This window comes from Ailuropoda melanoleuca, chromosome 4 (genome assembly GCF_002007445.2).
Source record: "Ailuropoda melanoleuca isolate Jingjing chromosome 4, ASM200744v2, whole genome shotgun sequence".
Classification (NCBI taxonomy): Eukaryota; Metazoa; Chordata; class Mammalia; order Carnivora; family Ursidae; genus Ailuropoda; species Ailuropoda melanoleuca.
This window is the reverse complement of record NC_048221.1, coordinates 14,302,553-14,319,890: the sequence shown is the minus strand read 5'-3', so window position 1 is coordinate 14,319,890 and position 17,338 is coordinate 14,302,553. Positions and strand designations below refer to the sequence as shown.

The 17,338-nt window shown below is 46.7% G+C and overlaps 1 protein-coding gene across 7 annotated transcripts in view; it reads left to right on the top strand.

Moving 5' to 3' along the window:
* PBX4 (PBX homeobox 4) overlaps window positions 1–17,338 on the top strand; it is a 34,918-nt gene that overhangs the window by 4,733 nt on the left and 12,847 nt on the right. For all 7 annotated transcript variants that reach the window (XM_034658146.1, XM_034658145.1, XM_019797690.2 and 4 more), the window contains one exon: window positions 7,882–7,955. In XM_034658146.1, coding sequence (XP_034514037.1) covers window positions 7,882–7,955 — 74 coding nt within the window. The remainder of the gene's footprint in view (window positions 1–7,881; window positions 7,956–17,338) is intronic.

Here is a 17,338-nt window from a genome sequence, read left to right as displayed (position 1 = left end):
GAAAGAAAATTAGAAATGAACAAATAAAATTCAGAAAATAGTTGATTTTTTTTTCTCTTAATGAAAATCTTGTCTTGGGGCCATCAGACCCTGTTGTTTCAGGGTCTATTTACGTTTTCAATCTAAGTAAATCAGGTTGTGGAAGTTCCAGGGTTGTTTCTGTATTTCCTTTATAGCATCTATGAAACCACAGTCCAACTTTGTGTTTGTAGAACTTGAGTGCAATAGAAAATGACTGCTGGGGAATGGGGATAGGTTTTAGGACAAAAAACCCTTTGTATATAGTGAATAAAGGGATGATGGAGAATGGCCACCATCATATCTGTTTAGGAGCAAGTAATGTGGTGTATGGGGTGGTATACTTGAAACTAGAAAAATTCTGGGTGCCTGGGTGGCTCAGTGAGTTAAGTGTCTGCCTTCGGCTCAGGTCATGATCCCAGGGTCACCTGCTTAGTGGGGAGCCTGCTTCTCCTCCCTCTGCCTGCCACCCCCCTGCTTGTGCTCTCTCTGTTAAATAAATAAATTTTTAAAATCTTAAAAAAAAAAAAAAGCTAAAAAGATTATATTCAGAAGTTGGCTTTTAGGCAGCATAACAGGTACTACAGTTAAGGACCTCCATAGCTTTTCTTAGGAAGAAAAGATTTCTCTGAATTTCTTTTTTAATTTGATTTTTACATATGCGACATGTTAGGTATTTTCTACTAGTAGAAATTTGCGTGACTTTCTGAATTCCTCCAGTATTTCTACAGATTGACGTTGCCTGTAGTATAGACTAAATTCTGATTATTAAAAGGAGATGATTTAATTTTGACATTAGAACTTAACCAAGTGGGGGCACCTGGGTGGCACAGCGGTTAAGCGTCTGCCTTCGGCTCAGGGCGTGATCCCGGCGATCGGGGATCTAGCCCCACATCAGGCTCTTCAGCTATGAGCCTGCTTCTTCCTCTCCCACTCCCCCTGCTTGTTCCCTCTCTCGCTGGCTGTCTCTATCTCTGTCAAATAAATAAATAAAATATATTTTAAAAAAATTAAAAAAAAAAAAAGAACTTAACCAAGTGGCAAGGCATAAACTGTCAACTGAATGATGTGCCCCTTTTCTAAAGGTCTGTGTCCCCATATTTAGTATTCCTGTTCTGTCAGTGGGCATTTGGCTTCCAGCATGCTTATTCAAAGCATGGGGGGAGTCAGAGAAGGAATTTATGATTTGGAATTTCCCAAAGCTAGATAGTGTTAGCAAGATGGGGTCTACTAGTCCAAACCTGGGAAGTAGAATTTCCGAGTTGAAATTTTTCTTTTCAACATCCTTAAGGAGGTTCGTTAGATCCCAGAGTGCCAGCATTCTGTTCTTAACCTGCTTGTAGGTTTTAGCTTTGCTCATAGTGTTGGCTTAGCTTGGCTTGGTCTAGTGCCAAAGGAAAGTCTTGCTATCCTTGGAGTACTTTTCCTAGGAGTTGAATTTTGTTGGTTTTAAATTTTCTTAAAGCTATCCAAAATCTAGGGTCACAGCAAAATCCCTTTTGAAGTGGTTTCATTAAGTAAAGCAACATGTGGCGTGTTTTAGAAAAGTTTTACAAATAAGCAAGTACCCCTCATTCATTTTCGTGACAGTTACTGAGTGCCTCTGTCAGAACACAGTGGTTGATGATGATGAAAACAATGATTTCCTTCATTTAAACTCCCCAGTAACCAGAGAAAGTGGGTGGTTCTTCACAGAGTTTCTAGATAAAGAACTGGACCTGAGTAAGAACTTGCCTGAAGTCAGACAACTCGGAGGTGGTTGGAGAGAGATTTGGCTGTGTTCTCTGGAACACTTGTGCTGACCTGCCACCCTCCCTGAATTTCCCAGAGCTCCCACGGGTTCACTAGAATATGACATCACTTCCTGCTCACAGGAGCTGGAAGGTGATCACAGGTGCTATGGAAGATTGGACAGTTGGGCTAAAGCTAAAGAAGATGTTTTTTAAATTTCATTCTCATGGATTTAATCTCATTTACTCAGTAAAACTTCATTTTGTGCCAGGCCTGGGGATACAGCAATGATTCCTGAAAGCTCACGGTTTCAGGAATGGCACATTGGAGAGTATGGTGCTGGGAGTGGGGACCAGAGAAAACGTGACAAGGAATCAGCCAGATAAGGAATTAGTCAGAGCGAGGGAGGCCACCTGGCAGCAAGACAAGTGTAGATGATAAGACCGTAGAATCTAGCTGAAGTCAGGCAGGGGGACACGAGCATGCCCCAAAGAGATGACCATATATCTGGATGCAAAGCTTTACCCAGGCAGGAAAAGAAGGCACCGTATTTGCGGCTGGGGCAAGCGTGCATGCAGGGAAGGCACAGAGCAAGAAGGCATGCAGCATGGCTCCATCAGGCACGAGTGGGGGCACAGCCCTAAAAAGGGGACTCAGATGGGGTGACTGTGCCCCTTAGCTGCTGTCCAAGGGAGCACGGCCTTGAATTCCTTGCCAAACAAGGAGTGAGCATAGAGTTTGTTCTGTTCCTTGTATAAGTACTTCTCAAAGTATTCAAACCTATTCAAACCTCAGGTATTGACCCTGGATCAGAAGAAATCTCAATAGTCATTAGTTCCTGTCTACCATCTATTCTTCAGAAATGTCTTGACACACTCATTTATCACCTTTCAGATTGAGCCTCCCAGTGGTTTAAGGGCTCTTGTTCTTCTTTCACTCTAAAGTAGTTTTTCCCTTTTATGAATAACATCCTCCTGCCCACATCTAGTGTCATTTGGCCATTATCTTTTTTGATCTTATTCCTCTCTTCTCATGCATACTACCTAACCCCTTAACACTTTTCCTCATTCTTAGAGTAGATGGGTACCCACTGTGTCCTCAGCCCTAGAAGAGAGACCAAGAAGAGGGGCTCCCAGCAGAGCTCTCTGTTTCCTTGGCTTCTGCTACCTTCTTAGATGGTGGAATCCAGAAGTTCTCACCCCAATTTTTGACTTCTCTATTTGCCCCAGTTTACGTCTGGAGACGTCAGAGCTCTGCCTCCAAACTTTTTGTTTCCATTCTCTGCCTGTTTGACATATCTAGCTTCTACCTTTTCTTCAGTTCAGTTCAACGAGTCTTTGCTCAGCTAGTGTGCCAAGTATGGTGTGGGACTGGAGTTTCTGAAACCAGTAAGTTGAGGCCTTCCTCATGCCCAGGCCAGCCATAATAAGTGCTTTAAAGGGAACAGGGGAGGGAGTAAGGAATCCAGGGTGGGACAGGCCACCCATCAGTCTTGCACTTGCCTGGGTGGCTTAGTTGGTTAAGTATCCAACTCTTGATCTTAGCTCAGGTCTTGATCTCAGGGTTGAGTTCAAGCCCCGCATTAGGCTCTGTGCTGTTGGGCATGGACCATGCTTAAAGAAAAGAAAGGGAGGAAGAGGGGAAGAAAGGAGGNGGGAGGGAGGGAGGGAGGGAGGGAGGGAGACAGGAAGGAAGACATAACATGACTGTGAGGCAGGAAAGAAGGTCCATAATGCTCTGGCTGACTAGCAGAGATAAAGTAATAATTCTTGTGAACATGAGGGCAGCATGGTAAATAAATAAAAAACAGAAAATAAAAAACATGCTTAATACACATCTTTTCTATTAGCACCTCCTGTATTTGTTTACGCTCCTTTGTGATCAAATATCAAAGAGTTTGTGGTTGCTGCTTCCACCTCCCCTCCTCCACTCATTCTCTCCCAACCTTCTCCTTCCTCTGCTGAGTCACCAGTGACCTTCATGTTGCTAAGGCCAAGGTCTCTCCTGGGTTCTTCTCTTGCTTTGCCTCTAAGAAGCATTTTTCGCAGATTGCTTTTCTCTCCTTGAAACTGGTTCCTCCTCACTGGCAGCTCAGTCCCAGTCTCCTCTGTAGGCTCTTCTTGACTTCTATAAATCCGTGAGCCTGGCCTGGGACATGAACCCCTGTCTATCTACACTCTTATGGTGATTTCCTCAAGTCTTGTGGCTTAAGGGGCCATCTCTATGCCCAGGACTCCCCATCTTTATATTACTTATCTCCAGCCTTGAGTCCATGTCCATGTGCCTGGTTACCTACGTGATACCCTCCTCTTGGATAGCTCATGGGAATCTCAAGTGTAACCTGATAAAAGCACAGCTCTGCTTTCCAGACCCAAACTGGCTGCCTTCCAGTCTCCCCTGTAGTAGTTAATGGTATCTCCTTTCATCTAGCTGCTCAGGCCTAAAACTAGTAGTTATCCTTGAATTTCCTCTTTCCCCAAAATCCCATACCGCTTTATCAGAAGATCCTGTTGATTCCATTGCTGAAGTCAAAGATCTATTTACTTTTTTACTTTTTTTTTTTTTAACTAGGCTTCATGCCCAAGATGGGGCTAAAATTTAGGACATCGAGATCAAGTCACATGCTCCACTGACTGAGCCAGCCAGGTGCCCCAAGATCTATCTACTTTTTATGTCTACTACCATAACTCTAAACTAAGCCAGCAGCATTTCTGGGCTATTCCAGCTGTAGTAGCCTCCAGACTGTGTTCCTGGTTCTACCCCTTGCCTTCCCTTCTGGTCTCAGAGCAGCCACAGTGATCTTTTAAAAATGCAATTCACTTAAAGATAGGCAAATAGATCAATGGAATAGAGTTGAAGATGCAGAAATAAACCCATACATATATAGCCAATTGATTTTCTACAAGGGTGCCAGGACCATTCAGTGGGGAAGGAATAGTCTCTTCAACAAATGGTCTGGAAAAACTGGATCTGTACATGCAAAAGAATGAATTTGAGGGGCACCTGGGTGGCTCAGTCATTAAGCATCTGCCTTCTGCTTGGGTCATGATCCTGGGGTACTGGGATCGAGCCCCGCTTCGGGCTCCCTGCTCAGCAGAAAGCCTGCTTCTCTCTTTCCCACTCCACCTGCTTGTGTTCCACTCTCTTGCTGTGTCTCTCTCTGTCAAATAAATAAAATAAAATCTTTAAAAAAATGAATTTGAACCCTTACCTAACACCATATACAAAAATTAACTCAAATGGATCAAATACCTAAGTGTAAGAGCTAACCCTATAACACTCTTAGAAGAAAACACAGGCATAAATCTTTGTAACGTTGAATTAAGCAACGGCTTCTTAGATATGATGCCTAAGGCACAAGCAACAAAAGAAAGAATAGGTAATTTGGATTTCATTAAAATGAGAAACTTCTGTGCTTCAAAGGACACTATCAAGAAAGTAAAAAGACAACTCAAATAATAGGAGAAAAGATTTGCAAATCATGTATTTGATAAGAGTCTAGTATCCAGAATATATAAAGAACTCTTACAACTCAACAATAAAAAGACAACCCCATTAAAGAATGAGAAAAGGGGGGCGCCTGGGTGGCACAGCGGTTAAGCGTCTGCCTTCGGCTCAGGGCGTGATCCCGGCGTTATGGGATCGAGCCCCATATCAGGCTCCTCCGCTGTGAGCCTGCTTCTTCCTCTCCCACTCCCCCTGCTTGTGTTCCCTCTCTCGCTGGCTGTCTCTATCTCTGTCAAGTAAATAAAATCTTTAAAAAAAAAAAAAGAATGAGAAAAGGATTTAAATAGACATTTCCCCAAAGAAAAGTGACTGATAAACACATGAAAAGATGTTCAGTGTCATTGGTCTTTGGAGGAATGCAAGTCAAAGCCACAGTGAGCTACTGCCTCACACCCACTGGCGTGGCTGTAATAAAAAAGACAAACGCAAGTGTTGGTGAGGGTGTGGAGAAATTGGAACCCTCATAAGTTGCTGATGGGAATGGAAAATGGTGCAGCCACTTTATAAAAGTTTGGCATTTCCTCGGAAAGTTAAACATAGTGTTACCATATGACTCCGCAACTCTCCCTAGACACATGCCCACACAAACACTTCCATGTGGGTGTTCATAGTAGCATCATTCACAATAGCCCAAAGTGGAAATAACCCAAATGTCCATCAATTGATAAATGGATAAATGAATTATAGCCATACAATGGAATATTATTTGGCCCTAAAAAGGGATAAAGTGCTGTATATAACTTGGCAGAACCATGAAAACATGCTGTGGGATAGGTGCCAGTCACAAAAGGCTCCATACTGTGTGATTCCATTTGTATGAAATGTCCAGGAGAGACAAACCGTAGAGACAGAAAGATAAGTGGTTGCTTGGTGGGTGGAGGGGAGAGAAGGGGGAATGACTGCTGACGGGAACAGGGTTTCTTCTGGGGGTAGGGAGAGTGTTGTAGAAATAGGTAATGGAGGGACGCCTGGGTGGCTCAGTCGATAGGCGTCTGCCTTTGGCTCAGGTCATGATCCCACGGTCCTGGGATCGAGCCCCACATGGGCTCCCTGCTCAGCAGGAAGCCTGTTTCTCCCTCTCCCACTCCCCCTGCTGGTGTTCCCTCTCTCGCTGTGTCTCTCTCTGTCCAATAAATAAATAAAATCTTAAAACAACACAAATTTATTTATCGTCTTCCATTTCTGTAGGTTACAAGTCCAACATGGGTCTCCCTGGGCTAAAATCAAGGTGTTCTAAGGACTGCCTTCATAGGAAAAGAGTTCATTTCCTTGCCTTTTCCAGCTTGTTGAAGCCACCTGCATTCCTTGGCTTGTACTTTCTTCCTCCATCTTTGGATCCAACAGCAGAGTGTCTCTGACTCTATGTTACCATTTCTCTCTGACCACAGCTGGAAGAAGTTGTCCACTTTTAAGGACTTGGGTGATTAGATTAGGCCCATCTGGGTAATCCAGGCTAATCTTGCCATCTCAAGGTCCTTACCCTTAATCAGAGCCATAGAGATCTTTTTCCCTTGTAACTTATTCTGAGGATCAGCACGTGGGCATCTTGGGGAGCCATTCTTCGGCCTGTCACAGTCCCCATCACAGGCAAACAAAAGTCAGAGTCGTTCTTCTGACTGACAAGGCTCTTCCATGTGGCCCCCCTTATCTAAATTCACCTCATGGCTCTCTTCTTCACCCCTTACTCTACAGCATCCTGTGCTCTTAAAGAGCCAAGTGTGTTCTCACTCGGCCTTTGCACTGCCTCTTTTCTCTACCTAAATTATTACTCTGTACAGCCCCTCTTTTCCTGCCTGACTCCTTGTCATTCTGATCTTGGCTTTGATGTCACGTCAGAGACGTGCAAACTCCAATAAACCTTCTAGCCATCACTCTCGTTTGTTGCCATAAAGCACCTGCCACTGCTCATGGTGGTCTTGTTTGTGTGTGTTTGGTGTCTCTCACTCCCTCTGTCTTAACCGCCACATGGGTGGGAACCTCATCTGTCTGTGTCTGTGACCCTAGAATGGTATATGGCACATATTGGCTGTTCAGTGAACCCCTACTAAATCAACGTCTCCTGACACTGGGGTAGGATGGCTGGGGTTTCTTCTATGCATTAAAGGGATGTTGTAGGGCAATAGTGTGAACACAGCTTTTAAATCACTGGACCTTGAAAGTTCATAGCTCTTGAGTTATTTGCATTATTTAAATTTGCACTGTTTAAAATTCTGCATGTAAAGGGGAATGGTTTGAGTATTTGTATATTGCTCCATTTGAATTTTGCAAAATGGAATTTGTATGAAATCCTTTTGTGTGTGTGTATGTGTTTTAAGATTTCATTTATTTGACAGAGTGAGAGAGCGCAAGCAGGGGGAGCTACAGGCAAAGGGAGAGGGAGAAGCAGGCTCCCTGCTGAGTAGGGAGCCCAATGTGGGGCTCGATCCCAGGACCCTGGGACCGTGACCTTAGCCGAAGGCAGACATTTAACCGACTGAGCCACCCGGTGCCCCTGAAATGCTTTTGTACTATAACTTCATAAGAGTGACTTTCCACAGAACTGGCAGAGTCCATATGAAGGGTCTTTACTCGCGTGGACAGGATGACTTCTCTTTCTCAACACGCTCTTCTGTGCTTCTTTTTCAGAAAGCATGCTCTGAATTGCCATCGGATGAAGCCAGCTCTCTTCAGCGTGCTCTGTGAGATCAAGGAAAAGACAGGTAGGCCGTTGAGAAGACATTTTTTTGTAGGTTCAGGACCGCAACAACCATGCCCCTCTGTTCCTGGCTCAGCCTGACATGTGTCATGGGCTGTCTTGCCTGTCACATCGCTCTCTGGAAGTGGATGGTTCAGATGCTTCCTTTCTGCCTTGTCGGTGCTGTGGTTTCTGGTATATCACATCCTTTTATTCTGCAGTCTTTAACTGGAGAAATACTGTTGCCAGTGATTAACAAGCAGCGGTATTGTTCTTAAGCAAGACCTAAAAGGCTGTGGCATTCAGTTGTTTTGGAAAAGGAAAAGATGATAGAATTAGAAAAGTAGAATAATAACAGTTTTGTTTGATTTGTTTTAAGCATTCAAAGTAATCCCCATGGAAGGCTTCTGCCACTGCAAATCCTTTTGTTAAAAAAAAACAAACACAGAACTTTATTTTGAGTTAATTTTAGATTTGCAGAAAAGTTGAAAAATAGTACAGTCTGTTCTCCTGTCCCCTTCGCCCAGCTTCCTCTCATGTCAACACCTTCGGAACCACATTGCAATGATCAAAACCAGGACATTAACCTTGGTACAGTGCTCTTGAACCAAACAACGGGCTTTATTCGGCTTTCCCCAGTCTTTGCCCTAATGTCCTTTTTCTGGTCCAGCCTCCCACATTGCATTTAGTCATTCTGTCTCCTTAGTCTCCTCTGATCTGTGACGGTTTCTCAGTCTTTCTTCATCATCTGTGACCTTCACACTTTGGTTGAGAACTGCTCGTTTCGTGGAACCGACATTTGTGGGGAACCATATTAGTTCAAAGAAATACTTCGTGATGGATCTTCATGGTATAGCTCCCAACCCTGCCAGCAGCCAACATTTTATCTATTGTCTTTACCACCACTTTCCTTTCTCTTAAAAGCCAGCCTGGGCTATATTTCATTCCTGATTCTTTTACCTTCGAGTGCACTTTGTAACCAAGAAGCTCTTATTCTGCATTTGTTCTCGGAGGTTGCTTGTGCATGTTTAATTTTTCATTCTGAAATTAATCAACAGATTTACAGAAATGTTCCAAAAACAGTGCACATACATTTTCTTCCTGCACTGTTGGGGAATAAGTTGCTGCCATGATGCCCATGACCCCTGCACATTTGAGTGTGTTTCCAGTGAACAAGAGATTCTCCTGTGTCCCCCCAGGACAACGCTCATAGTCAGGAAGTGACATCGATATGCCACTACAGTGGAATCCTGACCTTATTCAAGCTTTGTCAGTTGTCCCAATAATTTATAGAAAAGGATGGAGGCCAGGATCTTATGTTACATGTAGTTATCATGTCCCTTTGGTTTTTTCCATCTGTGACAAGCCCCCACTTTTCCTTGACTTTCATGACCTTGACCATCTGGAAGATCGCAGGCAGATCCCTCCATTTGGGTTTATCTGATGTTTCCTCACAATTAGATTTCCGTTTCCATTATCCTCAGTGCTTTCACTCATCTAATCAGTTCCTTGCCCCCCACGTATACCTGATCCTCCTCCCCAATGTGAACCCCTTTTCACCCCTCAGCCCCCACTCCCATCCCCCACCAGGTCACTGCTGTGACAGCTGCCATGTGATACCCTTCTCACCTTTTTGGGCTCCAACACCGAGAGTCAATTCACCCTCCTCCATAGATGCCCCCTCACCTTGCAGGGCTGTGACCCCCCCCCCATGCCGAGCTCCCACTCAGGCACCTCTCAAAGGTGTTTGAATGTCTAATGGCCTGTCTTGTCCTTTCCTCACTTAAATTATGGGGAGCAGATATTATGGCTTCTAGTAGATTGAAGTGCAAATGTTGGGTGTTGGTTTTTGCAGGTTTCAACAAATTTACCCTCAGGCCCTCAAAGCACTCCCTTCTGCGTTCTATATGAACTGGATAAGCAGCACTCCTACAACTGAGTGATCAACAAACCTGGGAGTCCCGTGGGCTGAAAGAAATTGCCCCTGCCAGCATATGTCCATCCCCTGGAGACGTTGGCTATAATCACATGCTCCTTAGTACTGTCGAATTGTGTGATGTTGGTCACCCTAATAAAAAATCGGCCAGGGTTAGTACCTCTTGGTAGGGTGTGTTGTTCCCCTGCCCAGCCCTCACCTGGCCTGGGTAAAAACAGCCCTTCTGGGGATCCCCCCTGCCCGCGGCAGTTGGCTCTGTCATCATTGCTCCTTGGACATGCGGGACCCTGAGGTTTTTAATTGACGACAACTTAGCTATGTAAATATGGAATCTAGCAGTAATAAAAACAATTTTTAAGGGGCAACTGGGTAGCTCAGTTGGTTAAACGTCCTACTCTTGATTTCGGCTCAGGTCACAATCTCCCTGTTGTGAGATGGAGCCCCGCATTGGACTCTGCGCTGGGCGTGGAGCCTGTTTAAAATTCTCTCTCTCTTCCTCTCCCTCATGCTTCCTCTCTACCAATTGGCTCCAGCATTGGGCTGCATAATGTGTTTTGGGGCGTGGTAGCACAAGAATGGGCCAGCACTGCTCAGCCTTGAAAATTGCAGACCATCTGCAGTTGCCATGAGCTGGGCTCCACGTGGGCTGGCTGAGTTGTCAAGTTCATTGTAGCCAAATATCTTTTCTCATCAGTAGGAAGTGCAGCTGTGGGAGCGCTGTGTGTCCAACATGTGAGTGGCAGGAAAGTAAACAAGATCTCAGTTCTGCTTCAGCTTCTCCCAGTCTTGGGACGGGAATGACCCAGTATTAGCCCAAAGAAGACTATTCAGGGTCCCGATCCTGCACACGGGCACCAGTGGGTCACCACCTTATTGGTGATCCCGAGAGACAGGTTCTCCTGGGACTCCTCATGCAGGGACAGAGCCTGTCTGCTTCTTGATTTGACCTACATTCTTCACATTCCCCTCTGGCTAACGTCTGCAACAGACCTTTAGGGTAAAGACCAAACCCGCGCAGAGCATTTGAAGCCCAATGGGCACTGTTGGAGCACAGGTTGCTGTCAGGCTGCTCCAAGCTTCCTGGCATTATCGCCCCACCCTTCTGGCGGCCTCTTACTTTCCTCTTGTTTTATAGATAGGCAGAATGAACTTCTGGAGAGAACAGGTCACACCCCAGTAGCCCACAGCCAGGCTGCGTGCTGCCCTTCCACACCCTGTCCTGGCTCAGAAAGGGAACCCTCCCTGGGCCTCACAGCCTGCACCCACCAGCCCCAAGTGCCATCTGTGTCTCCACTGCTCTCACCACAGCCACGATGGCTCTGGGCCTTTGCCATCTGTCTCCTCCGGTGACCTAAGGGTCCAGGACGTGCAGTGTTCTAGGACTACCCTGGTATCTGGCACACGGTGCCATGTACCTTAGGTTTCTGTTGAATGAAGAGCTGTTCCTGGTGACTGATACCTATTCACTGAAATCCTTTTCCTCCTGTTCATTTTATGAGGTTCAGGAAGATTGTGTCTGGGGCCCGACTTAGAACACAAGGCTATTGTTCGCGTCATCCCGAGAAGAAAGCCACCCTGTGTGTAAACCCTGTGTTGACAGATGTATCTGGAAGCACTGCCTCACTTTTTCACTGCCTTCCACTGTCTCCTTTGGCCTGTGGGAGGGATGCTGGCGTATCTTCCAGGTCAGGGATGTCTGGGCGTCCCTGCCTGCAGAGCTCTCTGAAGGCCAAGGACCCCCCCTAGAAGTGCACCCTCCCTCCTGAATCCTTCCGTTGAGACAGCTGTTCTTCTCGGCCTCTAGAGGAGCTGTCCTAAAGAGAACAAAATAAACCATGTTTGGAGAGTTTTGAATTTAGCTGGGAGGACCAAACACTGGCTCAGTTCCTTCCCTGAAACCCTTGGGGCTAGATGCGTTACAGAATTCAGAACTGTTTGGATTTTAGACATGTGCTGGTGACTTCTGAGGCGGAGCCTGCATTCCAAAGGTGACATTTAGCACCAGAGCAGGAACATTGTTACACCCTGGTTGGGTCAGGCTTTACCTCCAAATGAACTTGAGTGCCAGCTGCCGGAAAAACGTGGGATCTTGGATTGTGGATGAGCAGGCAGCTTGGAGCCGGTATGCAGAGGAAGTGTCCTGAAAAGCCACCCGGTGTCTTGGGCAGTTGACTCAGGGACCTGGTTTGTCTTCTCCGCACCGTCACTGTCCCCTGTGCTGGTCTTAAGCCCACATCTCTATACCTTGGTTTGGTCGGTTCCGTGCTTACTGGTTACTGAGAAATGAGAAGTCCCAGAGACCTGTCTCGGCCAGGCTTGTTCCTGGGCCAGGGAACCGTCTCTCTTAAAGGAATAGTCAGGGGCACAGATGGCTGCCTTTCAGGAGTTAATGTAAATAACGGATATAACATAAGGGAACATCTTGTTACTTCCTGACCACTGTTCGCTGGCCTGGCGAGGAGCTGTCAGGCTTCAGTAATCCAGCGGGCTTCTTACCTTTGTTTCTTCCTCATCAGCCAGTCGGGTCTATTACAATTACAAATGCATGGTCTTTATCTCGGGGTCGTAGGTTTGAGCCCCACATTGGGTATGGAGATTGCTTAAAAATAATGCAAATCTTTTAAAAAGCTCACGAACCTGAAGGGTCTTAGTCGCAGGTGCACCTCCGATCAAGGTGAGCCAGGAGTTTTAAGGGCCTGGTATGGACAAAGATTCCTGTAAAGCAGGACTTCTTTGCAGAGTCTCTTACCCTGTTCAGGTTTTTTGTTAGGGTTTGGCCATTAACTCAAATGACTTTGTGCTTTTGTTTCTGGTTTGTTCTCTGATTCCCAGCCTGGAACGCCAGCCTCCCCAAAACATAGGCGTGCCCACAGTACGGCCCGTTCCTGTCAGGGGCTTGGCTCACAGTAGTTATCAGTAAACTTGGTGATGGCATGAGAGTGACCAATCTTTTTTTGACAGGAAATACTCCTTTGTCTTGTCACTTAGAACTTGCTTAAAACATCAGTTCCTGGGATAATTCCTTTTAGGGTAATTAGGGCATTGACTGGTCTAAAAACCTGATTCCCAGCCTGGAAAATTAGGTAGGACAGGTTGATGTGCATATTGCCGGGCTGGTCACCTGTGTGGGACTTGGCAAAATTAAGGTCACACCTTGGGTGACAACAGCCCAGCTTTGGAAGCTTCTAGGCCTTTCCCCGTGGCTCGCATAAGGTATTGCCCAGTTAAAATAGGAGCATTCCTTTGGATGAGAAATGAAATTGTTATTGTAGACAGAAATCATCCATAAGTGTTTTTTTAGCTATTGCTGTTAAATATTCTCAAAGCCTTGTAGGAGAGCATGGACTAATTTTCCAGACCTTTTACCTGGCTGTGTTTTATATTATAGCATTTTGGTATCTTTTCCTTTTGCCTCATTGGCACATGAAAACCTAAACAAACTGCCTATCATTTTTACTTCGTACTTATTACAGAGCTGCACAGTTTTAATAAACGCCTGAGTACATGGACCTGAAAAATAATTTGCATGTTTGGTTGAGGTTTCAGTACTTAGGTTGTGATGTATTTTAATTAAGGATTAATTAGAAATGATGGGAATTTGCATAATGTTATACTCCCTCAGTTTGATGAATGTCTAGTGTGCATAGTTGCCATGATTTCAAATGAGTGTTTATTAAAGGAATAGTCTCTGTAAGGCCCGACGGGACTTTTATTTATCTAGAGTGCTGCTTAATTGGACTAACCTAGGGGACACTGCCGCACAGGTAAATGCAGGCAGTTCTCAATACCAACAGGCTAGTATTCAAAAGTGTCCTCACTTAGAGTTAAGAACTCAGGACCGTTTTCCCCAGGGAAACAAGAATATAAAAGGGCCCTTGATAGAGTCATGTGAGGGGCCCGCTTTGGCAGGCCATTGTTCTGCAAAGACCCAACCTGGAGGCCAGTTTGGGGCAGGTAGGAGGAGGGTGAGAGGGGTGTTGTTGGTGAGTCCCTGGGCCACTCCAGAGACACAGGGACATACTTCAGCTTTTGAGTTGGTCACATCTCCTGTCCTTACCTTGCCTGTCTGTCCCTCCCAGGCTCCTGGTCTCATCCTCTTCACTGGCACTTGAGGACCGAGCCAAGGAAAGGCCTCCCTGCCCATGCCTGACTTGCAGGAGCACTTCGAAAGTGTCCCCAGTACGTCCGAGTGTGCAGTGCACTCTGGGGAGATGCTTTCAGGTTAAGGAGGGTTCTTTCTATGGATGGTCTGCTAAGGGTTGTTTTATTTTGTTTTTTTTAAGATTTTATCTTTAAGTAATCTCTCTACCCAACATTGGGCTGGAATTTACAATCCTGGGATCAAGAGTCACGTGCTGCACTGACTGAGCCAGACAGGCGCCCCGATTTGCTAAGGGTTCTTATCATGAGTGGGTATAGTTTTAATTGATTTTTTTTCTTTTTGTATCTTTCGAGTTATAGTTTTTCCCCTTTAGGTTACTGTGATGATTTACATTGATAGATTTTCATTTACACTGATGATTTACACTGACACAGTTTGAAAGCACCTGTATGCAGAAATAAACCCTTTGGGCTATGATTCATATATTTACGCACACGCATGTACATGGGTGCGGCTGGCTGCAGGCGGCTGGTCATTTAATTAGACAATTAGTTAGTCATGCATCTCTGCATGAATGAGGCTGGGTCGTGATTTCCTTATGAGCTCCTGTCTTGAGGTCCCTGTATGGTTAGTGTGGCTTTTCCTGGGTCTCTTCTCTGCAGCTGTTTGTTGAAGAAAGGGGCTCTCTCTTCCTTGAGAGCTTGGTTGCCATAAAATGGCCCGGTGGCCTTTGGGGAGAGGTTTCTTAGCCGAAGTTCCTACTTCGGGAACATGATTCTGTGAGGCCAAGCATGTTCCAAGGAGCTGGGGTGATGACAGCAAACCAGAGTGATGGTTTTTAGCGAGCAGGGTGGTTTCACACGACGATAACAGAGACAGACCTGCAGCTTCAGGGCCATGGGTAGAAGGGGGCCTCTACCTGCCTGATGGCACATCTTCCCTTCCTTATTGGGCAAGAGTCTCAGAGGCAGGAATGGCTTGGTGCTCCAGGCCAGAGAGAAGCCACGTTGGAGCTGAGTGGGTGAGGGGAGCAAGCAGCAATGGACGATGCCAGGGATGAAGGACGTGGGGGACTCGCAGTCTGTTGGGAGAGTCAGGCCACCTCCTGCTCTTGCCCTTCCCCTTCGTTCAGTGTCTCCCTGGGCCTCCTGCTGGTCGTCCCACTGCCTTGGTCTGCCTTACTTCTACGCCACCTCCTCACACCGCCCAGCCCCCTCCTGCATGCACAGGTGCCCCTTCCTCCATCGCGCCTCTCCTAACCTGGCTCCCAGCCTGTCATCGCCATGGCCACGCTGGGCCCCCCAGGCACTCAGAAACCCCGCTCCTGTACCCCTACTATTGCCTTGGTTGAGGTGTTCTTTCCTGGGCCAGGGAACCTGGTCGTCCTCCTCTGTGAAGGCTTGCCTGAACTCCTTTGCTCCCCCAGTCCAGCACGGGGCCCACAGCCTGTGTCCCTGCCACATTCGCCGTGTCACCGGGTTGGCGTTCTCAGAGTTAGAGGGGTCTGCCTCCCCAGGAAATGGATCTTCCCGTGGGAATGGACCACTCTTCTCTAAAACGTGGTCCTGCTCTTCATTTAGCGTCTCCCTATCCGCTTGATGGGAGCTCATGGAGTGAGCCTCTCTACTGCACACAGGACTTGCCCTCTGTTTCTTATCTCCAGGACCCAGGAACTTGCCACAGGGTCTTTCCAGGTGACAGCAGCATCTCTGCCCCGACCCCGAAGACAATAATGATGTGCAGAGATGCAGGACTCCTGCAAACATGGGGGAGGAAATAGGTTTACTCCCTGAGAGGGTCACTTCTGGACTGTTCTCATGGAACCCTGGAGCTTGGATGTGAGAGCTTCTGGCCGTGACCCAAGTTCAGTCCGCTCTGGCCTTGCGAAGTATTTGGCTCATCACCACCCAGTACCGGTGTAAAAGACGAGCAAGATGCACTTCTGGGAAAAAGAAAGGGAAAATAAAGCAGATACACAAAATAATAAGCCCCAAAGTCTCATTGGATTCAACAGACAAAATTACTCCATCACGTTGCTCTAGAAGTTTCTACGTGCAGCTTCTCTTGTCTGTGTTGGCTTCTCTGTGGACAGGTGACAAACCAGGTGGCACCTTTCGAGGAGTCCTGGTCTAGATTGGAACCGAACTAAACAAGCTAAAATCCTTCGTACTGCACCCGTAGAAGAAGGGAGAAGGATCAAGAGGGGGGCCCGAGGAAGGGGCATTTGAAGGCAGTAGTACAACGGCATTGACCTACCTGGACCCTCATGCATTCAGGTCCTTCCTCAGGTACATACCAGGCTCCACAAATGCCTATTCTGGAGCAGGGGTCATGAGACCATAGTGTTGGGAAATAAAGTTTTATTGGAACACAGCTGCTCATTTGTTCACTCTTGTCTGGGGCTGCTTTGGTGCTACATCGGTGACTGAGCAGTAGTGACAAGAGACATGGGGGCCCCATGGCCCCCAAAGCCCAAAAGAGTTACTCTCAGGCTCCTTCCAATTTATGGATCTTGGCAGGAGGGATCCTGCCTCTGGAGCCAGGAGCAGGAAAATGGGTGAGGGTGGGCAGTTCCAGAAGGTCAGGATTGGCAGAGGTTTTCTGAGCAATGGGGCTGCTGGAAGTGTTGCTGGGGCCCCCATCCTGGGGCTTGATGGGATTTTCAGGGCAGCGGCAGCTCCTATACCCAGGCATTAAGGCTTAGAAACTGCTCATTATCAGCAACAACTGCCACTGACCAAGTCTGGATCAAGCCAGTTTCCGTGACAGGGTGGGAAGGTGCTGACCCTCTAATCTCTGCAGCCAGAGCCAGCCGAGGGGTGTGCAGAGTTTACTGGCTCCCCAGGGGAGTGTAGAGTTAGTTTGGGAAACCTCTGGCCTATCAGATGAAATTACCCTGATGAGCAAAGACTCCTGGTCCCATGTATACACTCCATTGGTGTCCATCCTGAGGGAAGGATGTGGGGGAGACCCAGGAGTCAGGAGCTACAGAAGCAGAAAGAGCAACCGCAAGCCATTGAGACCTTCCCTATAGCTGGAGTTGTTGTTGTTGTTGTCGTTGTTGCTGGACTTGTTGTTGTTGTTTTTCTTAAACACTTGGATCCAGGTACAGAAGATAATTTACCACCTGCCACCCCTTTCCATGTTCTCCAATACCAGAAGCGTTGTGTGAGGGAGGAAACACTCTCACAAAAGATGACAGTGGTTGCTGGGATGAGCACTTTACCAGAATTCCTTGTCGAATTCCCTTATTACCTTTGCTTCTTTGGCTGCAAGAGAAGTTGGAGCCGGTGGCACTGAACTCCAGCCCGAGAATGAGGACAGGAGCGCTAACCTCAGCCGGGTCTCCGTGACCGCACTGGGTCCGCCC